The following is a 25,004-nucleotide window of genomic DNA, read 5'->3' on the forward strand; positions in this document are numbered from 1 at the left end:
CGGCTCTCCATCTATGGACTGTATCTGAATTCTGTGAAGGTCTTGGTAAATGACTGGCCTGCACCCAGAGGCATGGGAAAGTGGGCTGCAGCCTGAGTATTCGCAATTCTAACAAATTTCCAGATGCTGCTGATGCTGCAGGTCTGGGGACCACCCTTTAAGAGAGACTGCTCTAAAAAAACGCAGTTGATCAATTTGATTGAACGTCCCTGTCAGGTCTGCGTTCTGACGCTGTGCATGCAAACTCAGCCACGAAGCATCCCGCGTTCATGCTAAGGAGCCAGTTTATCAAAGAACTTGACAAGTGATTTCCAAAACTCTGCCATTAGCGTTTTTCGCGACAGCTCTTGGTCTTGAGAGCAATTAGCAAGGATTATTTAATCCTTTCATGGTTCCCAGGGACTGTGAGAGCTGAAAACATTCTTCACATAAAGTAAGAGTCATAAAGAGATAATAGAATTACATACAGAATAGATGTTGGTGAGACTAGGCGGCATGCTGGCGATGCATGGCTTCTCCTGAAGTCCCCTGTTCTCTCTGTTAGGAGCAGGCATGTCTATATAATAAGCCCACGAGGCTGAGATCCAGTGCCGATGCTTCACTGCTTGTGAGTGTGTAACTTGTAGTGAGTTTTTAGAAGGCAGTCTGGCAATGGTTCTGTGGAGTTTCTAGATGGGAATACCCTTTGGCTCCACTGCTCCACATCTAGTGGCCGATCTAGGGACGTAATCAGCACTTTTGACGAATCCTGGTTATAATGTCAAAACAACTAGAAATGGACACCATAGCCAAAGGAATCAGCTGAAGAATTGTTTCCACGGTGGAGTGGAAGATTGTAATCAACCACCAGAAGTAATACCGAGAGTGAAGAGTTACTGAAATACTTTTCTTTTTTAAATCCCCAAATATAACTGTGGTTTAAAATAGATCATAAAACAACAGGTACAGAACATTTCCAGTTTTTAGTGAAAAAGTAATGCCCAGGAGTGCCTAAGTAATCAGTTTGAAGGATCACACATGAACAAGGTGTTAACAGGGGGATGTTTACCACTTCTGGGTGGTAAAATTAGTTGTTTTCATTTCTTCCTTCTGTTCTCTCTCTCCCTCTCTCTCTGGAAGATAACTATGACTTTATATCGCTTTGCAATAAAAAAAGACTTTTTTGGTTAAATTTTTTAAAAATGATTTTTAGCTTAAAAAGCCAATTGATTGAGTCTGTGTGTGTGTTTACACGTGTGTGACAACCTTGGCTATCTCTTCTCAGATGCTGTCCACCTTGTTTTCCTGTGTATATATACACACATGTGTGTACATTAGTTGTCATACTCTAATGCACTCCATCTTTTTTTTTTTTTTTTTTTTTTCTCACAGGCTCTCTCACTAAACCTGGAACTCACTGATTGGCTGGACTGGCTGGCTGGTGAGGAGCCCCTAAGATCATTCTGTCTTTGCCTCCTAGCAGCAAAATTATAGCTGTGTATCAGCACACACGACTTTTTTCATAGTGGGGGATTTAAACTCAGGTCCTCACCCTTTCAAAGCAGCCACATTAGTGACAAAACTTTCACCCGAATCCTGTGCTGAGTCTCTAAATCGATTACTTGTAAATACAACTTCAGCAGTGTATGTGTGCGTGTGTGTGTCCATCTGGATTTTATGATCCACTGATGAGTTCATCCTTTTGGGAGGCTTCACAGCACAGAGAACAAGACCACAGGAAGGTAGCTGGGTACAGTGGCACATGCCTGTAGTCTTAGCCAACAGAAGACTAAGGTAGGAGATTTGTGAGTTGGATCCTAGCCTGGACTCTACAGTAAGACCATGTTTCAACAATAACAACCAAACCAAGCCTGCAACCCCTAAAAGTGGCATAGGAGGAGATACTCAGCTTCCTGGTGTCCTTTCTCTTCGCCCTGGCTATGTGGCTAGCTAGCCTCTCTGCTCAGTTACTTCATTTCTAAGATGGTTCATGCAGAGTCCTCTTTGTATAGATGTGAGGTTCATATCCGGTAAGTCAGCGTTTGGTGCGTAGTAGATAGACACAGGTGGATTTCAGCCAGTGCTAGTATTTGGAGGGTCTTAGGATGTACCCTTCCCCCAGCACACCAGACTGCTACGGTGATGTCCTGATAGTAGTGAAAATGGTTAAACAACGACTGGTAAACCTAACTATGCATTTGGGTTAAAGATAACTTATTATTTATTTGAGACAGGGCCTTGAACTTGCACTACAGCTCAGGATGGCTTTGAATTTTGGATCTTACTGGTTCAGGCTCCCCAGTACAGGTGTGTTAACATGTATGGCCAATGATGTTGACTTAAATAAACATATTTGGAGAGAGACTTTAACACAAGTGGAGATTAAGGCAAAAACAAACAAACAAACAAACAAAAAACAACACCAAAAAAGCACTGTCATCTTTCCGTGCCCTGGGAAGTAGCTCACTGGTTGTCAGGATGTGAGAAGCACTGGGCTCCGTCCTCCCCACAAAAAAAGTCCAGTGGGCCTCGGAGGAAGGTGGGGACCTGACTCCAGGATGTTATCTGAAGGTGACGATCTAAAATGCAAACCTCAGCACTCAAGAGGCCCTGGGTTCAATGCCCAGCATCAAAAATCAAAACAAAAATGAAAAAAAAAAAAAAATTGGATTTCTCCCAGAAATTTTGTCAACAAGAAGCTTAAAAAAGGTCGTTTACATGTTTCCCCATCCTGGTTCCTGAGAAGCCTTTCTAAAAACACGTCTGCAGATGGCAAGTTTCTTCCAGAAAGATCTGTGCAAAGACAGATGAGCTAATCATGGCTTTAGACGGAGTCCTTTTTTAAGGAAGGAGGCATTCTAACTTAAAAAACCCAGACAAACAAAAAACAAAACCTTTCAGCTTCCTTCCACTGTTGTTTCTTTGAAAGCACCGGGAAGAGCAAAGACCGCCACCGTCCTGCTTAGACCAAAAGCAGTGCCTGTGACCCAGGAATCTACATATTTAAAAAGGCACCTGTAGAGCTGCTTCCAGCTTGAAAGTTTAAAAGTTCCACCAACTAAGAAGAAGAGATGCCATGAGACCTATGGCGAAAGTACAAAGGCTTGGGAAATAAAGCCTCCAAAATCTTAATGTGCTCCAAGGTCCTGCCTAGTCTCGACTTACAAAGAACTTAAAATATGCCTTTGTTCTCTCTTAGTCTCATTAAAAAGCAGGCATTTCCGTCCTGCTCCTCCCCTGTGTGTGTCTCTCCCTCTCTGTGCTCCCCTGTGTGTGTCTCTCCCTCTCTGTTTCTGTGCCCCACTCCTCTCTCTGTGTGTGTGTGTGTGTGTGTGTGTGTGTGTGTGTGTGTGTGTGCGCGCGTGCACGCGCGCATGCACTTGTGTGCATGTTGAGGCCAGAAGTTAATGTTGGTGTCTTCCTCAATTACTCTCCACCTTATGCTTTGAGACAGGGTCTTTCACTGAACCTGGAACCCACCGATCCCGCTAGACTGGCTGAGCTCTGTGGATCCTTCTGTCTCTACCTCCTACAGCTGGATGGAGTTCTAGACTTGGGTGGCTTCGGCTGACGTTTCACCTGGGTGCTGGGGAACATTTCTTAACTAACGTCCCCATGCTTTCAAAGCAAGTGCTTTAGCACCTGAGCCTCTGCCCTGGCCTCGCCTCCTTTTTTCCCTTTTAAGAGCAGTTTCCAAGACCTCAAACACCCGTGAGTAATGCTAATTGCCAACCGTGGGCCTGGACAAAGTAGGAGTGCAGAGAGCATTGCGTTGGATATGATGGCCCACGTCTTTCTAATGGCATAATTAATCTAATTAGGGAAGTGATGGGGCTCTGTGTATTAGCGATGATTGAACTCTAGAGCAAAATGCAGGGGTGGAGGCAGGGTGTGGAGAAGACCAGAGAGGCAAAATTAAGCAGCACTTCACATGGCCAGAACTAAGGCCTAGCTCACGGAACACTGTAGGTTGTGGAATCTTCAGAGTGGGAAACACGAACACAGCACAAACCCATATACATCATAGAATGGTCAAACCAATATCCTTATCGCTTTGTAAACAATTCAGTCCCATAGACAGTGTCTGGAAAGAGCCACTTCCGACCGATTTAGGGACAGATGGACCACATATAAAACTGCAGATTTGTGCCGGGCGGTGGTGGTGCACGCCTTTAATCCCAGCACTCGGGAGGCAGAGCCAGGCGGATCTCTGTGAGTTCGAGGCCAGCCTGGGCTACCAAGTGAGCTCCAGGAAAGGCGCAAAGCTACGCAGAGAAACCCTGTCTCGAAAATCAAAAAAAAAAAAAAAAAAAAAAAAAAAAACTGCAGATTTGCACTCATCATCTTGTAAGAAGCGTCCTTTCTCACCTGTTTTTTTTTTTTTTTTTTTTTTTTTTTTTTCTTCAGTTTTGGAAATGGACTTTATAGGGTGGAAATGAAAGTGTAGGATTCCTGGAGTTTAGAATACACTCTTACATACGATGGACACGGGAACCCTGAACAGTGAGAGGGGTACTGGCTTCAGAGTTGGGGGGGGGAGAAAAGAAATGAAAGAATCTAAAGTAAATCTGCCCATGAATTTACTCATTTTTTTTTTTTCAAACATTTGGAGGAAGAAGCCAGCATGTTTTGAGAGGGATGGGCGCAGGCACTTGGCATGCAGCGTTGTATCCAATCATCACAACGAAGCAGGTACCACAGAGTTGGGCACTGTACACCGTCCCTGCTTTCAAGGGGGGAGGGGTAGCACGGGCCCCCAGACATTCATACAGGGCCTTGTGAGGAAGACGGAAAGAAGGCTCTCTGCTACGGAGAACGTTGCAGAAAGGGCGTCATATTTAGCACCCTGGAACTCGTCTTTCCCCCCGGGGGCTGACTAGGAAATGCTGCCTGTGTCACAGATCATGGATTTAGTCAGAGAATCAGACCACTCACATAAAAGGCAGCACTGAGTGCCTGTTAAGATGAAAGAGAAGTCGTTTCCGACTCTCCACCTGTCAGCAGCATGTCTGCAGAGCTGTTAGCGTACAGGAAGTGAGCAGCCTGCCGACTACGAACACTGTCCCTATGCCTCGGTGCCAAAGCTTCTCGGGCTTTCATTAAACACAACCTCAAAAGACAAGGCGGAAATGGCCATGTTGCCCTGTAATAGATCATCAGGGTTCAATGTCCGATTCTACTGATTTTTCACCAAACACATGGAAGAAAGAGGGACATTATTTAGAGTTTGCATCCAGGGGGTAAAATATCTTGGAATAAACACCTGGGTACAGGTGGGGTGTTTATATCACAACATCTGTAGAATTTCCAAAACATGGAAGCAACCAAGACGAAATGGTAGATATGTCATTGTGTATTTGTAGAGCCCTAGACTCTGTTAACAGGAAGGAGGAGTTCCAATATATACTGCAAACTTCTTTAGTTAACACTGAACACCAATACTGGTCCTAATCGGGACAAAATGCCACACTAACGCAGAAGTTTCATAAAAGGGGAAGTTGTAAATTCAGTAGCTGTAGAGGGAGTGTGTGTGAGTGTAGTAATTTATGCACCGTTTTTCTGCAAATCTAAAACAGCTCTAAAGAAACAGATCTTCAGGGTAGAGGAACTACTGTGGAAGGTAATGGTAGACACAGGTCATTGTCAGTCTGTCTGGACTTACAGGAAGTTCACCAGCAAGAGTGAGGCCTACGGTAAACTATGGACCCAGGCATTGACAATGCCACTTATGTGTTGATAATGGAGGATGCACACATGTTGGTTAGTGTGCTGGCTGGTTTTATGCCAACTCGACACAAGCTAGAGTTATCTGAAAGGAGGGAGCCTCAGTTGAGAAAATGCCTCCATAAGATCTGGTCATAACACATTTTCTTAGTTAGTGGTTGATGGGGGAGGGCCCAGCCCATGGTGGGTGGGGCGGTCCCTGGGCTGGTGGTCCTGGGCTCTATAAGAAAGCAGGCTGAGCAAAGCCATGAAGAGCAAGCCAGTGAGCAGCACCCCTCCATGGCCTTTGCAATAGCTCTGGCCTCCAGGTTCCTGCCCTGCTTGAGCTCCTGTCCTGACTCTCCCCATTGATGGACTACGATGTGGAAAGTGTAAGCCACATAAACCCTTCCCTCCCCAACTTGCTTTTGGTCATGATATTTCATTTTTTTTTTTTCTAGACAGAGTTTCTCTGTGTAGCTTTGCGCCTTTCCTGGAACTCACTTTGTAGACCAGGCTGGCCTCGAACTCACAGAGATCTGCCTGCTTCTGCCTCCCGAGTGCTGGGATTAAAGGCGTGCGCCTCCACCACCGCCCGGCTTCATTTTTTATTAATAATTATTTCATTCATTTTACATCTCAATGTTTCCTCTCCCTCCTCTCCTCTTGTTCCCCTCCCCACTCTCCTCTATCCCCCACATCGGCTCCTCCTCTGTCCCCCTTCAGGAAGGGGCAGGTCTCTTGTGGGTGTCAACGAAGCATGGCACATCAAGTGGAGGCAGGACCGAGCTCCTCCCCCTGCCTCAAGCCTGGGTGAGGCAACCCAACATAGGGAAGAGGTTCCTAAAGGCCAGCTCAAGTGCCAGGGACAGGTCCTGTCCTGTCCAGGGATCCTGGTCTATCCCACTGCTGGGAGCACCACAAACAGACCAAACTACATGACAGTCACATACATGCAGAGTGCCTAGGTTGGTACCGTGCAGGCTCCCACAAGCTCAGGTCAGCTGTCTCTGTGGGTCCCCCCATCATGTTGGTCGTAATATTTCATGATAGTAATAGTAATCCTAATTAAGACAAGTTGGTACCAGGATAGTGGGTACCAGTATTGCTGTGACAGACCTGACCACATTGTTGTAGGGAGGATTGTAGAAGGACTTTGGGCTAGAAGAGACTTTGAGCATTGAGAGCTCAGTGCGATGTTATGTAGGAGCTCAGAAGGTAAGAATGTTGCGAGCTGCTCAGATGATGGAAACCTGGCTTATGAAGTTTCAGAAGGAAGCAAAGACTCTACGGGGCCTTTTGTGTGAAGAATCTGTGGTTTTTGTCAACTGGGGCTGAAGAATGGGCTGTGATTAAGAAGAGACCGGCATTATTGAGTGAAATCTGGCAAGTGTTTCCCCAAGAGCAGAGAGAAGCTGTGTTCCAGAGGCAGCCAAGGTTGTATTTTGTGCTGGCAGTTGATGATATAAGAGTCACCCAGGTGGTGTTGGTTTTGAAGGCATAAAGGGGTCATGGAGAGGAGCTGAGGGGTACCAAGTGGCAGGGTTGGAACCCTGAGGAGAGCCCAGGAGAGGCTACCTGTGAAAGTGCAGCCAGTTGTAGCAGAAGACCCTATCATTTTTGAGATGTTAGTACCATGAGGTGACCACCAAGAACAGCATCAGCAGTGGAGTGGAGCCAGTCTGAGTTTGGAAGATAAACTGTGTATGTCATAGAGAACAGAGCCAGAGAAGTGACCCAAACCCTTTGGAAGTTCAGAAGATCATGAGTGAATCCTAGATAATTGGACATTGAGTTATTTACATTTTTGGAGTTTGGATTTGCTTTGTTCAGACTGGAACTGTGCCCTGGTTCTTTCCTCTTGAATTAAAAAAGTATTTATTTATTTATTTATTTATTTATTTATTTATTTATTTATTTATTTATTTATTTATTTTACTGGAGCCCAAGGTTGAGAGACTAAATTTTAAGACTTTGGATTTTAAAGAAACTGAATTTTTGAGTGTTAGAATTTTTAAAGAGTGTGTGACTTTTAAAGTTTGGAATGTTTATATTATAATGTTGATATTAATACGTGACCTTGGGGAAGAACAAGAAAGTAAAGGTTATGACTTAACAATGTGTTTGTGTGTCAAATTGACAAGGGGTCAGTTGTGCTTGCTAGTTTTATGTCAACTTGACACAAGCTAGAGTTATTGGAAAGGAGGGAATGAGAAAATGAGAAATTGAGAAAATGCCTCCATAACATCTGGCCATAAGGCATTTTCTTAATTGGTGAATGATGGGGGAGGGCCCAGCCCATTGTGGATAGTGCCAACCTTGGGTTGGTGGTCCTGGATTTTTTTTTTTTTTTTTTTTCTTTTTTCGAGACAGGGTTTCTCTGCATAGCTTTGCGCCTTTCCTGGGGCTCACTTGGTAGCCCAGGCTGGCCTCGAACTCACAGAGATCCACCTGGCTCTGCCTCCCGAGTGCTGGGATTAAAGGCGTGCGCCACCACCGCCCGGCTGGGTCCTGGATTTTATAAGAAGGCAGGGTGAGCAAGTCATGATGAGCCAGCCAGTAAGCAGCACCCCTCCATGGCCTCTGCATCAGCTCCTGCCTCCAGGTTCCTGCCCTGTTTGAGTTCCTGTCCTGACTTCCTTCAGTGATGAACAGCAATGCTGAAGTATAAGCCAAGAAAACCCTTTCCTCCCCAACTTGCTTTTGGTCATGGTGTTTCATCACAGCAGTAGGAACCCAAACTAAGGCAGTTAGGAAGTATACAAGAAGCATTTGCTCCTTTCTTAAAATTTTTCTGTCAAGCTAAGTGTGCTTAAAAAATAGTCTATTAAAATCAACTCTATTAATTAAAAACATCTTAAGACTATTTGGAAGAGGGGAAAAAAAGGCACTTTCACCTGAGCAAACAAAGAAATTATTCCATACTGTGTAATAATGTGAATTAAACTACCCTCTAACATATTAGTTTATTATGGCAGGTTTTTAACTGAAATAATACACACAATAAAATACCGGGAAAGAAATGAAAATTATTTCTATTTTCAGAACTTGAGGGGACCTTAGAGATAGATGGATGGGTTTACACAGACATGGAAATTATCCAGTTGTAAATATCAAATACTCCCATGCCTCTGAGAAGGGAAACTGTGCACATTCTGCCCGAACAAGAATGAATATTGTAAAGTATGCGTGTGGGAGAAAACCAGCTTAGCAATAGGAACACTGCAGAAAGTCTAGTTTATGTTAATGCATTGGAGTATGTCCCATGTTACTAGATATATCTGCACCAGATGGTTTAATCTGGCCAATGCTAACATCATGGATTACTTAGGGTTTCTGAGGCTATTTCTTAGGTACGTAAGTGGCCCATCTTTCTAGCTGTTATAAAACTCAAGACACGATATAACCTATGCAAATCTGGGATGTGCTTGATCCTGGAGATTGTCAGGGCAGGTTATTAAACTTTCATTGGCTTTTGTGTTCTAATATGTAAAGTGAAGACAATGGTGACATAGGATGTACATCCTTAATCTGAAAGTATGAAACCCAAAACACTCAAAACCCTGATACTTTCTGAGTGTCAACACAAGGGCACCCACGGAGAATTCTTTGTGCAATGGGTTACAATCAAAATGATGATACACTATAAAATACTGCATAAAGTTATCTTTGGACTTTGTATACAAGGTGTATGTGAAACAAAAATCTCATTACGTATATGTAAATAATCTGAGGAGAATTGTAATTCAAATTACTTCTGGAACCACGCATCTTGGATAAGGGCAGTGCCCACCTCATGGACTAATTGAAACACTATGCAATTCTCTTGGGCTAGGCACCCCAAGTGTGAACTGTTCTTAGCCCTAATGAACTGACTTCAGGAGACCACAGCTTTATTTTCAGGATCACTCATCAGGATGCCTTCAGCTGGTGGCAGTGTGAAGACACATCTTAGGTGATGCATCTACCAGTCCAGGAGAATCACATGCTCACACATTGCTCCCCTGCAAGGAACTGTCAATGCAGTGAAGGTAGGAGCCACATCATAGCCATCTCTGTTAGCAAACTACACTTAAGAAAATGCTTCTCGAAATCTGATTTACTTCTCACTGAGAAGTTTTCATTTCAGCTAAAGCACATACTAGAGAGCAGGAAACTTCTTTTTCTCAATTAAAAAGATTAAACTGGGTTAAGTTTTGATCTGCAATTCTTTAGCCTAGTACTACTATTATACATTGACTTCCAAGATATTTGTATCCTAAAGTATGTCAGCTGGCAAGAACTTGATTATATCGGGACTTGGGGCTGAACCACCATCATGTTGAAAGCAAAGAAAACATTTTCTTTGGGTTCAGACTAAAAATGAACTGCAGTTGAGATACACAACATTTTTAGTCCGTGAAATTTCTAATTCACAACACAACAGTCTCAGAAAACTGCTCAGGTCTTCCCTTCTGCCTTTGAAGGGCCTCAGTGAATGCAAATTGCATTACTATATCAAGACCTGAAATGTATTTAATCAAGATAGTAAATGAGATCTTACGATATTCTAAGAAGCAATGAAGTTTCAATTTTCATGTAAACTACCTAAAATAAACAGGAAGCAAACCAGAAAGATGCCCCAAAGAACAGAGGAATGGTTTTTAAATGGGCAGTTTTTTCTAAGTTTCATTTTAGGCCACAGACAAGTATTTAACTCAATTATTTTCTATTGAGACTATTAAAATGGTTTTGCTATTGCTATCAGGATGTAATTTCATATCCATTCAATTTTGAGAATCTCATATCACAAGTCTGGTGTATTTTAATGACACTCCATGCACAATGCACTGGTTATGTTGACTAGAACCTTATAGTGGCTGGACTCAGGTAATTTAGTTAATAGTATAATTTGAAAGACACCAAATTCATTTCTTAGATAGGCTCCTGGAGATCTCTGAAATCACTGAGGCTTGATGATTGAAAACTTTTCTCTTTTTCACACTGTTTAGTGGTGACAAATTTAGGTCAGATATATTCTATTTGGAACACAAGATTCCCAGAATTATAAAACCAGGAACCCCCTCAAGGTCACTCAAACTGATGTAATTCTCTGAGGATGAAAACATTGCATCGTGAATAAAAGGACTCAGAGGCAAGAAAGCAGTGACAGATGATCTAGGATCGAATGTTAGCACCACATCAAGAGGGAGACTACTGTTTTAATCACTTTGCTCCCCGTTTGATCAAGATATTAAATTAGTGATTGTGTACCAAGGTCTTATTTTTATGGAGATTCACATGTATTTGGTTCCAATTAACACTAAACACTTCGAATCTGTCTTTAAAATTGCCCTAGCTCAATTACAGGTTTTTCATTATTTAAGCTCCAGACTCTTCACTCATATGAAATTAATGATGATATGCTGGCCACAGTTGAAAGCTAGGGCCCTTTTTCTAGAGATCTGTGATTTGATTCTGACTATTTGCCATTCTGAACAGGTCTAACAGTCTTAATTTTTTAGTGTCAGATATTTCCATATTATCCACATGTCAGCTCTGGAGGAAGCAAGAATGGGAAGAAAAAGTGAAATGTACTTTGCTTAAAATTCATGGTTCTAGCAGGCACTGATCATAGACATTCATAATAGCATTTCTGCCAATATTCATGGCCCTTAAATGTTCCACACTACTCAGAGTCCAATGTTCTTCTTGCAGTTAAATAAAACCAGGAACAATTAAGAAGAGTCCACACAAAGTTAGCTTTATATAACATGCTCCTGGTACCTCTGGTTTTGATGGGTTTTGTTTGGCACATTAGCAGACTTTCCAGTGAGCATTCTCGGACTGTCTAATTGGTACTTAAAAACATTTTCTCGAAATAGACTAAAGGTTACCCCCTCAATCTGGAGGATGATCAGTGTTTGTACAGTTAACTTTCGTTCTTTAAAAATAATCAGAAGCAAATGTAATACAGTCTAAATATAGCAGAGACATTATCACTAACTACAGCCAGATAAGCCCAAGTCTAAACATCAACAAAGCCCAAACACCTTTTCATGTGACACCAACGTGATCAACAGACCAACCGATAAAGCAAAGAGTAATCCGAAAGGTGGCAATCTGCATGGACACCTGGCGCTTGGCACTCCAGCTACCAAGATAAAACAGTTGGGCAACACTCACCCGCATCTTTGCACAGGCATCTTGTGTCGACTCTGTCCCTCTAAGCTCTTTGATCAGCATAGAACCTAAATACTAAAACACACACACAATAATTGGAATGACATATTAAAACGAGAGTATAAATGTGAGTAATGATTTGAAAACAAACTGTGGGAAGGCTACTGGCTAGGCTTCTTGGCTGTAAGTTGTTGATAACTTTAAAACAACTGGCAATAAGTGGCCCTGAACGGATGGACAGAACACAGCAGAGTCAGCCGTGACTTCTGAGAGCCATGAATCGATCTTCATAAACGTTACGGCGTGTTCTAAAGAGGTCAACTTTCAGATCGTCTTGAACTGCAAAATGGGGGTATCTAAAAATGCTTTCCCATTTTTTTTCTGGAGGCAGCAATATCTGCAAAAAATAAATCACACTACCATCAGGGTAATTGCAGGGTTGCATGCGACAGCTGAGGAGCGAGGCAACATGGCCCCGTTTGGGCTTATTCTGCAGCATAGGTAATTAAAACGGGACTGTTAGGAGGCTGGGATGCAGATTTGGACTTTTTTTTTTTTTAATTCGCAGCTGTGTGCCCAGTACTTCGTCCACCTGAGAATGCACGTCATTCTCATTTTATAGGGACAGAGCTGACTCCCTGGTGCACAGTGACACACGGGGAGCTGCCTGGGAGTAAAGGAGAACCTCCCCAGAACGTTGCTGCTCTGCGATTGAATCATGGATTCCTGCTACACAGCCCCACGCATTCTCTTGCTTCTGGTGGGGCAAGTCAATTTAAACAAAATGTCTTTGCTGTCTGTGCGTGCCCAGCCCCTCACATTGAAAACAGAGTCAGTCCACTTATCAACTTTGTGAAACTTCAGCTTCAATATCTTTCAAAGTTTTACATGCATTTTTAAGTCTGAACCAAAATAAAGGTTGTAGAAGAGGTTATCAGTGTCCTGCTCACATGGAGGCATCTCAGTCAGTCCTGAGGACCAGGAGAGTACAGGCTCACTGAGAATGTGCAAGGCAAGGTAGCCAAGGCTCAGTCTAGAGCCTACACCCAGGGCCTTGTTCAGAAAGCCTCAGAGATGTCAGGGTTGAGCTTTGGGGGAAGCCACAAGCCACAGGAGAAGAAGACAGCCCAGTGAAATACACCCAGACTGGGAGGACATTACCAGAATGTGTCTTCATCATTGATCTCGGCCAAATTCTTATCTCTTACACTTTTAGGAAAGTTTGCCCTAATTGAAACATTTCTTTTTCTAAAGAGAGTCAGTTGCCAGGTTCAGCCATCTTTTTTCCCCCTTCTGAAGTCATGCCAACCGTCACCTGTTCCAAAGCCAACAGGACTCGCTGAACATTCACTGTTCACACGTCTAGGTACAAGCGTTCCTTTCACGCCATAAAAAGGAAAGGAAACAAAAACAAAAACAAAACACCAACCAACTAATAAAACAAAACAACAAAAAAAAGCCCCGTACTACAAGCCATTGTTAATGACAAGGAAAGAATCTTGCATTTATATAAAGTGGCAGACCTGACCTTCTGAGGTCACTGGCTTCCTTTGATTTTACTTTTTATTTATGGTCTGTGGAAGAAACCCAGGCACCCCTGAATATTAGGCAAACATTCTATTTAAAATTATGCTTTATCACATTTTTGTTTTTGTTTTTGTTTTTATTTTTTTTCCCTGAGACAGGATTTCTCCGTGTAGTTTTGGTGCCTGTCCTGGATCTTGCTCTGTAGACCAGGCTGGCCTCGAACTCACAGAGATCCGCCTTGCTCTGCCTCCTAAGTATTGGGATTAAAGGCGTGAGCCACCACCATCTGGCCACGTGGTCTTTGAAATACACAACTTTATACAGAAGCACAGAACAAAACTTATGCTAACCGGATTTAAAGGGTTCCAAAGCCCTCATTACCCGGACATTTTCAGGAAAAAGGGAAGGGAAAAGAAACTCTTCAGAAATATCTGTGACAGACACTTTGCTACATTTTCAACGAATGCAAACTCACCAGGAAACACATCATCTATCCCCACTGGTGTCCAAATGCCGAGTCTAGGGTAACTTACAAAAGCTTTGTAGTCACAGGACTGGAAGATGAGCTTTTCTGGATGATGCTGCCAGTACTGTACTGGAGTTGAGGCTGTGGCTTCGTTTGGAGGTCGCAAGGTGATGGAAGGCTCTCCCCAGTCCCCTGTCTGGAAATGATATTTATTTTAGAGGCAAGATAAGCAGCAAGCAGGTTCATTCTCTCTAGCTAGTCTAGCTAGTTAGGTTTACCTAACACACCTGAGCTATAAATGCACAATGCATTTGGGTGTGTTATGTGTACATAAATATTTATTATTTTGTTTCTATATGAATTAGTTAGCATTATATTTTCCTAAAGCTGAGTATAAAGAGGTCAAAATTATTCCATTTTCAGAATGAAACCTTAGGCTAACTAATTTTAAAAATAAAACATGAAAATATTAGTAAGTAATTTACCAATTCATAATATTCTGTTACAACATGTCTGAATTTAAAAAAACGACTGAAAATTTCAGTTAGAATTCCTTTTACTTTAGAATATATAGTTTCATTCATTTCAGTTCCCAACTATGACATTATCATGTACTATGAAAAATTTTATATCTGTGGAGAAGGTTTTACAGGTAAGATACTAAACAAAATGCTAAAATAAAAAATCACTAATGGGTGACAGCTAATTTCCCTCACCGGCACTCCACCGCAGAGACGCAGTGTTTCTACGATGGCCTTGGATGTCCTCAGCCGCCTTCTGCAGAACTACAGTAGCCCTCACTGTGGCGTGCTCGTATGAACACTGGCATGTATGTGAGACTCCCCATCCAGAAGCATGTCACATATGATGGGATGTCCTATTAGACACATGTCCACTAAGCCCGACCTAAGACAGGCCATTCCATCATCTCATTTGTTTAATATGAACGAACATTTTTAGAGTCAAAACTCCATCCTGTCAGGTCTTCTCTTGGCTCTAATCTGACTGACGTGTCACTGGTGGAGGACGTTTTATTCTTTTCCATGCTAAGCTTTCTGGCTTCTCGAAATTCAGTTCTTGGTTCTCAAATGGACGCAACTAAAACTAGACTATCTAAGCGTCCCCAAAGCTCCTGTCTCCTCACCCAAACTTGGTTGGCCTTACAGAATTATGAGAAATTATTTTCCTTAGGTATTGGAAGCATATAATAAGGCATTATGAGCTCCCAAACCAAATAAAGCTTGGCTGGGGACCCAAGTTCCATGGAGTACTAGCAAAAGGGCTGACACACTGTGGGATTTCTGGGGAGGATTTTCATGAAGTCCATGTACCCTCAGGCACACGTTTTTGGGGAGAAAAAGGAAGTTCGTAACTTTCGCTAGAGCCCTTGAAAGGCTGTGGTAATCCCGAAGGCTAAGAAGCTCAGGCCTCCAGGAAAGGCTCAGATCTGTGAGCGCCATGCTCTCTGTGCAATGAATTCTGTTAGGCGGGACAGAGGCAGCTGCCAAAGATAGAAAGCTCAAGGCAAGGGCCCTGCCTTCTGGAAATTTCTAGCCGTCTTTGAAAAGCAGGAAGGAAAATTCCGAGTCTTGTAGAAATGCACAGGCCTTTTCCTCACAGTGTGCCTGGAGCATTTCTTCTGTACGGGGATCGCCTGGCATCACAGGTGGGCCATGGTAACAGCATGCCCACCCCTTGGCCTCTCCTGGGAGCAGGTGTCTAATGAGAACTCCTTCTGTCCTTGCCCTGTTCTCAGCCACTGTCTGTCTGTTGTGTTCAGGTGTGGGCTTGTCTGTATGTCGACTAATGCACCTAGTGTCTAATATTTTAACATGTCTCATTTAAAATATATAATGATATTTAAAACCTGTCACGGTAACATCAACACTTTTTTCTTTTTAACTTTATGGCCTATCCCTGGCTCATTATGGAATTTTCTTTTTATATGAGTTATTTGTAAAAGGTATGACTGATGGCAGTTAATTTCAGGACTAAGCTCTTCTCTGATTTTATATTTTGACATTTTCTTTTCCTTATTTCTCAAACGTCTGGCTTTTTATTACTTCTTTAGTCTTTATAAAGCTGGTTATGCACCGCCCTTAAGAACCCATATAGATAGCAACGTGAAGGCTCTGTGAGATTCACTCCTGCTTTAAAGCTGAGCCTAAGAACCTTTATAACTCTGCAAACGCTGCAGCCACAAGCTCTCAAAAGGTCTCCCCAAGTCTAGCAAACAACCCTCACTTTTCCCATTAAATTTTTCTCCCTCCCGGCCTCCCCTGAAAAAGCAACAGCAGCACAGGAAACAGGAATTGTACACGTAAGTCACAAGTGACGCCGTCAACAGAACAACACGAGTTTGCACGCCACTCCGTGGAATGATACAAGAGGAAGATTTGGGTGACATCCAAAGACCCTTGGAACCGGTGTCTGCTGATGTGACAATCGGCCAAGCAACAGATCTTCCCCAGGAACCCTACTGTAGTTAGGGGAGGTATAACTTGGCAGAGCTGAACAGGCAGGAGCTGGGGGGTTACTGAAGGCTGCAGGGGAAGGTTCGGGAAGAGGGCTGGTCAGGAGTGGTTGCAATAAAGCAGGGAAGTGGGCAATGTTCCACAAGTTAGTGCGTTCGGCATGCAAACCCATGTACAGATCCATTCTCTCACCGTCGGTTAGGCCACGCGCCTTCATGACTAAACTGTACAGACTTAAAGCAGAGCTGCAAGCCAAGTGCTAATCCAAATGTTTACATCATCCAGAGCAGTTGTAACAGCCATTTTGGGCATGACACACCGAAGCACACACTTCTCTGTTTGTAATCATCAAGATCACTTATTTAATAACCATTTGCAGACATGAGTGGTACATCCACCTAACTGTTTAGACAGCGCCATCAACTGCTCTCCTAGGCCTCCATTTGCTCCAAAAGTCACAAACCACCTGCTTTGGAATCCAGAGTGATCCGATAGGACCTCCCCTAGAAGCTATGAGGGAAGATAATTATAGGGGAGGGAAATATAATCCTTACTTTATTTTCCCTGTAGTCTTGAAATGTTGCTTAAATGTTTAAATATTTAAAAATTCCCCACAGGGATTGAATTGACCTTTCTGGAAACAGACTCTGCCGAGTTTTGTCATGCTTTGTGCTAATTCCAGAAACGCATTTTCAGAAAGAAAAGCATTCTCCGGATTGGATTTACAAGAAAATAATTTTTTCTTCCTTGAAATTCAACTTCGTCTTTCTTAAAACAAAACCAAAAAACCCTCTAATCTATGACTATTTAGATGAATCAAAATGTTGATGCTCAGTGCTCTTTTTAGAGTCAATGTGAATGGAAGGACTCCAAATAGGCTTAGTATCATACTCTTGTGAAAGATGGGAATGACCTTGGCCTTGGGCTGGGATTCAGCTATGCTAGCTGACTGCCAGGAAAAGACAAAAGAATTCAGAGAACGAGAGTGTCTTAGGTCTCAGCCCTCCCTGAGGTAGAATTAAAGCAGGAATGAGCCTTAGAGGTGCTGACCTGCGTAGTTACTATATGTAGTAGCAGAGAGGACTGAAAAATAAATGACTTTTGCCTTCATAATTTTGAAATTATATGAAATAATTTCAACCAGGAAGCCTTGGGTTAGCTCTTGAAGAGCAAGCTATACATTCATACATACAATACCTGTATTTCTTCAGGTAAGTGTTTTAAATTAAATCCAATAATTTTCCAGTTTAAAATTCTTATTAAAAATTAATAAAAATCAAACAGATCTAAGAGAAGTCTTTTGCCTCAAATAATGGCTGTCATAAAAACTCTTCTTTACTGAGAAACAGCCTAACCTTGGGAACAATGATGCAATAATAGTTAATTAGAGCAACAATGGACTAGGAAAAGTTTGGTGGAGATGTTGGTCTTATTTAAAACTGCTACTGACACAGTGATCTTTAGAGGACTTCCTCAAGCAATTAAAGAAGATAAATTGAGTCAAATAACTTTTAATAATTGTCTTCAGGCTCTTTCTTTAGCACTTAGAATACTTACAGAAAACTCTTTAGGTTAAGTTAATATGCTAAGAATTTGGTCATGACTTAAAACTTCATTTATTGTTATTTGCTATATGTTTTATATATATGTATGTATATATAAGGCTTTTTATGTTTCATTTTTAAATAAATATAATGGAGGACATTCATTAAACAAGACAAAACATACATCATTAATTAGCACTGTAAACTAAAAATTCAACCTTCTAACATTATGGAAAAATATAATTTGATATTAGAGTTTTAAGTGGAACAGGGGCTGGAGAGATGGCTCAGTGGTTAAGAGCACTGGCTGCTCTTCCAGAGGTCCTGAGTTCAATTCCCAGCAACCACATGCTGGCTCACAACCATCTGTAATAAGAGCTGGTGCCCTCTTCTGGCATGCAGGGATACCTGCAAGCAGAACACTGTATACATAATAAATAAATAAATAAATAAATAAATAAATAAATAAATAGAGTTTTAAGTGGAACAAATTCTCTCCAACAGGTATCCATCAACCACCAACCATTAATTCATAATTGAAGGACTTGTAATTAGGCCATATATAAAATAATGCAATTAAATTGGACTTATTTTATACCACTAGCTGAAAAATATAACACCACTGGTTGAACTTAGTTATATAAAACTCACAGATGCCTCTTGGTGGATTTTTATTAGATCAATGACTCGGAAATGCAGCTTTTGACTTCTGTGGTATTTTATATGGTAGTGTAAACTGACGTCTCGGGAAGATTCTAAGATCATTCCGAGTAGCAAACCTGACCATTGTGTACTCTGACAATGCAGTGGGGAAGTATTTTCTATATTTTTAATTTTCTTCTAAACAATTTCCCTTTCCCAGGGAAATCAGCAAATAATTAAAAGCTTTGATGATGACTTAGCTTTCTAACATTTATAGAGAAGTAGGATATTTTCTAAGCCTTGTATAATTCTTTTTTAAAAAAAATTTAAAATTGAGACTTAATTGATTTTTTTAAATAGATGCTTTTAAATCTTTTCTGCTAGGAGCTACTCCCACCTACCTGCTTATAAATTTAGCTCTGAACATTAACAAACATTATTCTCTACTTCTTCAGAACACCTAATGAATAACTAACATGCTCTGAGGTGACAATAGTTACTCTGAGGTTTCACTTTCTGTGATTCTGATGATCTTTAGAGAAGGGCCACCCAATCCCATGTAAGTGATTACATTTACCTCCCACAATCACTAAGACTTTCCAAAGTGCCACACAGAGCTCCACGCTTTTGAACACACACACACACACACACACACACACACACACACACACACACACACTGAGACACATTTGGATGTGATGGTAAGGGAGGGTCTCCTCCCAACATTCATACGTGGGACAGCCAGGGGCTTGCAGGAGTTGTTTGAAAACTTCGCCAAGAGCTCATTACAGTGCATGGTCATGCAGTTGTGTTTTGCTGAATGTGTTCTATTGAGGAGGAGCAGAGATGGCCACTTCTGAACACTTAGAAGCTGATGTCAGCACTGTGCACTTGGGAGGGACTCAGGGTCACGGAGCACCAGGCCAGGCAATGTGCAGATATCATGGTCCTCAAGAACCAGAAGTCCCATGCACAAAAGCATGGATGTGCCTAATGTGGCACCCCCAGAGAAGCCCTTCACATGCCGCCCCAAGAATTTTCAGTGATTCTCAACCAAACGTCTCAAGCTTTCAGACAGCAGACTAGCCAATGGGGGAAGTTTCAATGGATGTGAAAATAGGATTGTATTTTAAAATATAAACTTAAAATCGATGCCAGAATGTTTACATTCCAAATAATTTTTCTAAAGTATGCAAATGTAAAACATGAATATTCAAATATTAAGCAGCTCAGAATAAAATGGGTCACAATTTCACATGCATTCCAAGGATGGAATCAATACCACCAAATGGAAAAAGGCTGAGAACCACTGTACAGCTGCGAGAGCTCCTCCCCTCCTCCCTGGCTGTCTCCCCCAACATGTGCATCAGTTGCAGGGAATCTCATGCAAGTCAAGTATTTCTCACAAATAAAGTGCATAAATCCTTAGGAACCATCGGACACAGAGGGCTGACTAGCTCGTGGACACGGAGTACAAAATGGGCAGGATGATGCTGATATATACACGGTTCTCTATATATCACTTTACCCTTTGCCTTTTTCCTGTAAAAGCACGTTAAGACAGACACCTGGAATGAAAGCCGAAAAACTCACACAGGACGGGTTTTAACTGCGGGTTTCCAAACCAAGTATGTTTCTCATTTTAGGACAGCGTTTACACGTCAACCAGTCACGAAGCACAGAGAATGAAGGATAATCGACAGAGCATTTCGGAAGCCACCAGACATTACAAATCTTCCGCATTGCTGGGACGGAGTACCTCGGGCCGGTGACACAACACTGCGACACACTACACAGCGCAAGTTCAGGAAGAGAAAATAACCGTTCGTAGCCTTACATTATGAACCTGATGGATCGCTGAGAAAGGAAATCCAGCGTTCTGATTCGTCCATATTTCACAGACAGAGGACTGCCGGTATAAACAGAAAACTATCTTATCTTGTCAATATTTAAAACATGGCAGCTACCAACATCTATCCAGGAAGGGAAGGAGGGAGACAGCAGAATACAAGAATCACATTTCTTAAAAAAAAAAAATTAAAAGAATGTTTAGGGTACTCAATGTTTAACAACTGACTTCCAAGTCATTCTTTCTGATTGAAAGTATTTTGGGTTGGCTGGGAGTGGGGTGGGGTGAGAGGCTAGACCACTTATGCATTAGTGCTATATCCAGGGAAATTACCAATAATTTCACACCTCAGAAAAAAGCAAACTATATTTACTTTTGCCACGAAAGAAAAGCAGCATCTTCCCTCTTCATAGTGTTATTTTCAGAAAATAATTATTTCATCGCATTCAAGACAGCTGGGGAAGGCATCTTTAAAATCAGCTAACATCTGGATTTTTTTTATCTTCAATGGTCAAGAACTAATGGTAAGCGGTACTTGTGCCTCCAGGGGTCTCTAGGGCAGAACTCTGTGGCTGGAAAGCCGCAGGTACCAGGTCCCCTGTAGAAGAGCGTGTACTGGAAGAGCCCCTACTGAGAGGGAGGGTTGGGGCCAGGGCAGCTCAGCAGCCATGTATGGGTGCGACGAACCAGCGTCTTTACTGGGCTCTCCACCGTACTAGCAGGCATCTAAAACGGCAATGTGTGCTCAGAACCCAATGCTCAACCAACCGCCAGCCCTCCCAGGAGCTGCAGCAGAAACTTCCATATAACCTGTGGTGCTCGTGGCCCAAGTTGTTTTTCAGAGTTCTTTTCGTGAGTATTGTCACCACAAAACACACTGTGGTAGGGTATGTAATCCTAGTACTCCGGAGGCTGAGGCAGAAGGTTTGCTGAGCTATGGAGGAAAACTGTCAACAACTAGTATCCCTCCACAAACAAACAAACAAACAAACAAAAACCCCCAAACCCAAACACTGTGAAACTGAATAATAGGCTATGGTCTGAACTCACTTATCAAGTCCTGTGTGTGTCCCTAGGAACCCCAGTGGATCTGACAGGGATCACTGCAGGGAGGGGACATATATACTGACAATACGTCCTGGAAACCCACTGAGGGGCCGTGTCAGCCATAAACAAACTATGGGAGCCAGCTTGTCCTGGATTAAAAGTTCCCTCCTCTGCCATCTTCTCAGAGACGCTCACTAGACGTCAGCATCTCTCTCCAGTTCCGACGCTTCTCCACCACACTGGTGCCTCTGCCGTCTGCCCGGTGTGCTGGAGACAGATTGCGGATGCCTGGTATTCCATATAGAAGTTACAACCCTGAGGCCTGGCCATCTCCCATTTATTGGCTCCCACTTTAAGCTTCAAGTCATTTTCTCTACAAAGGAGGATCTTCATCCTATTTTCCAAAAAAATTCATTCTCTGACAAGTCATGTCTTGGGGCTAATCATCCTACCTTCCCTACCCCTAATGGCTTCTTTCTGATTTAAACATACAGTGTCCCTCAGTATCTATGGGGGATCGGTTCCAGGACATAACCTACACACACCTCCTGTACACTGCAAAGAACGTAACACACAGGTGTCATACTATACTGGCTAGGGACGAATGACAGAACACCTAGGTGATCTACTGTACTGTCTCTGAAAAGCATGACAAAATTGTACAGCACATTTAGCATTTTTTTTAAAGATTTATTTATTATGTATACAGTGTTCTATCTGCACATATGCTTATAGGCCAGAAGAGGGCACCAGATCTCATTATAGATGGTTGTGAGCTTCCATGTGGTTGCTGGGAATTGAACTCAGGACCTCTGGAAGAGCAGTTAGTGCTCTTAACCGCTGAGCCACCTCTCCAGCCCAACATTTAGCATTTTTGATCTGTTGTTAGTTTTGTCTATGGATGCAAAAAGGAAGGATGTAGAGGGCCACCTGTGCTGACTCTAGGCTTAGCTGGATTGGTATCTTTACTGGCACTAAATGTATTCATAGGACGCCCTCAATCCCTAGAACCCTCTCACCCATATTATGAGTAAATTCTGCCATGTGAGTCAAAGCCTCTAGCTCTTGCATAGACTTCTAACAGCACCAGGAGCTAACATGCCACCAGGCACCTGACAGAGGAAGAGTTCAACGTTCGGAGAGACTACATGACTGGCCGAGGCCCCACGGAGTTGGCGTGGATAACAGGTTCTGGGAAGCTGTGAGGGACTTCACCAGAGGAACTGCTGAGAGAGGCTTGGATTTCTGAGCCTGAAGCAAACATCTGGAGATGCGGCTGCTTCCCCGTACGGCCTCGACTCCACAGTTATCGAAACCCAGAAAAGTTTTATTTCCTTTCCACCATTAGTGTTGAATGGACCAGACCCACACAGGTAGGAACAAAGACCACTTAATAGTTTAGGTAGGTGGCATAGCTTCCCGGTCACTTTTCAGTCATAAAGTTTTCCTTTTATATAAACTAATATCTCATTGGTGGTTCTAACTTTCCCCTTCCCCAGCATGGGCCAGGACACCAGAGGCAGGGAGAGAGGAAGGGTGTGCCCTCTCTTCTTCTAGGAGGATGGGGCGGTCTCTCTTGGTGGCACATCTTCTCTGTGTTTCCTTGGGAGGAGGCCTTGGGGAAAAGACACGGTCTTTTGCGTGTGTGAGTCGGATGGCTTCTGACAGTTGGCACACTCGTGTGGCGTGCAGGGGAGGGCTCAACCACCCTGCTTTCTCGCTGCACACCCATGCAACTCCCATGGCGTGCACACGTCCTTGTCACACAGAGCAGAAGTCAGCCTTTCGGTCTGTTCTCGGTCTCTGCTGGGACACACCTGTCTGTCCTCCGGGGCGCAGGAGGTGCTACGCGAATCCAAATGGGCCAGTTTCCCCTCTTGGCCATTACTCCCAATCCAGATGCCCACGTCCCCTGGGACCCTTCCCAACCCTATGCTGGGGGGGCATAAGGGCATACTGCCCTGCATTCCACGGGAATGGATGAAAAGTCTCAACCCTTTCCTCAGGGACTCTGTTCTCTGCCTGTCCCTAACGCTGAGCCTCTGGCCTGGGGACAGGATGTGACATTGGCAGGAGATGCCTCACTGACCTTGGGAAACCCTGAGCAGGTGTAACCGTCTCGCATCAGCAGCTTCTCTTTAGGGTGTGAGGTGTTTAGTTTCTACAGGGTAATGCCCATTTAGTGTGCTGTTACACGACAGTATCTCCCAACCATAACCCAACCAGAGCTGAGCAGTGTAGAGAGAGCACCCTACGCAACTTTGATTTCACCAGTGAATTCCCTCAGTGAAGGGAGAAAAGCCCTCGCCTCTGCTCACATCTGCTGAAGAGTTCGTGCATGTTTCTGCCTAGGGCAGCTGCTGCAGTAGCTAGCTTCTGTTGATAAGCGGTCTTAGATGAATAAGGAGTGAAAACTTCAAAACTCCTAATAGTTGTGTGAGTCATTGTAAATGGCAAAAAGTCTGATTTTAAAATATAGCTTAAATGAAAGGAAGGTAGATAGCTTTCTTAGTTAGGAAGATTTTTATAAAAAGTAGATACATTCCGGATAGCCCAGCTGTTTTGTTGGCAGTAAAGAATTTGCAAGATCTGCTTGCCAGTCAAGTTCAGATGGGGGAGCTGTAACAGATGAATTCCTAATATGAGATGGCCTTTTTCTTGGACAGGGCCACGGGGCTAAACGCAGGTGAGCTTTCACTACGGAACTCGCTCCATCTACGAAGATACTATTGCAGCATACAACATGTGCTAGAATTAACAAGCTTTGAGAAAGAAAAGAAAGGACCAGTGATAACATTTTATCTGGGGTGGGAGGTGTTCTAGAAGATTGATGACTTAAAGCCATGTTTTTAAATAATTTAAATTATGTGTTCATATGTGGGCTTGTGCATGTGAGCTCAGTGTCCTCAAAGGCCAGAAGAGAGTATCAAATCCCCTGGAGCTGGAGTCACAGGCAGCTGTCATGGGTGTTGAGATAGCACATGAGTCCTCTGCCAGAGCAGTGCACACTCTGAGACATCTCTCCAGCCCCCAAATTTAAGTGTTAATGAAACCTTTAGAACATCTTCATCTGCAAAGAGCAGTTCCTGGCTTACTTAATTTACCAGGTCAACTCATCAGCTACTCTAAATGAGAGAGGGATTTTCTTTTTCCACAGCTAAATTTCCAGAGGCCTGGAACACAGGAGGTGCTCAGACACATGTAAGGAACAAATGGAATCCATTAGGAGTTCTTGGTAAACGGTAATGTGCTACAGAGACAGTCAGCGCTGTTACTCATTATCGTTTGCATCCGTCTACTTCATTATTGCGATCTGTGCATTAGGAAACCAAGTCACTGCTGACACACTTCTATGTCTCAGAGATCAACCTCAGAGAGCTCTTGCTGGGAAAAGAAAAAAAAAATCCTTCTTTTTCTTCCTGATGAAGACTGACCACAGGCTGTCACCTTTGCTGGCGAGAGAAGGGACGCCTGTCACTGCACCTCCGTATCGGAGGCTGCGGCAGAGCTTGGAGACAGTTCTGCAGAAGAACATCACTCATCTCTTGGCTCTTCCATTTGCTTATCACTGTTCTCCTAACACCCTGTCCACATGGACTGCAAAAGCTGAC

At 43.0% G+C, this 25,004-nt stretch overlaps 1 protein-coding gene across 10 annotated transcripts in view; it reads right to left on the reverse strand.

Annotated features, from left to right (window-relative positions):
- Anks1b (ankyrin repeat and sterile alpha motif domain containing 1B) overlaps window positions 1-25,004 on the reverse strand; it is an 854,565-nt gene that overhangs the window by 40,363 nt on the left and 789,198 nt on the right. For 6 of the 10 annotated variants that reach the window (XM_037211910.1, XM_037211909.1, XM_037211906.1 and 3 more), the window contains 2 exons: window positions 13,905-14,033; window positions 11,848-11,919 (listed from right to left, as the gene is read on the reverse strand). In XM_037211910.1, the coding sequence (XP_037067805.1) occupies window positions 11,848-11,919; window positions 13,905-14,033 (201 nt within the window). Of the gene's footprint in view, window positions 1-11,847; window positions 11,920-13,904; window positions 14,034-20,334; window positions 20,407-25,004 lie in introns of all 10 variants that reach the window. The other 4 variants (XM_037211904.1, XM_037211911.1, XM_037211907.1 and 1 more) reach the window with 1 other exon arrangement.

Source organism: Peromyscus leucopus, chromosome 18 (genome assembly GCF_004664715.2).
Source record: "Peromyscus leucopus breed LL Stock chromosome 18, UCI_PerLeu_2.1, whole genome shotgun sequence".
Taxonomy (NCBI): Eukaryota; Metazoa; Chordata; class Mammalia; order Rodentia; family Cricetidae; genus Peromyscus; species Peromyscus leucopus.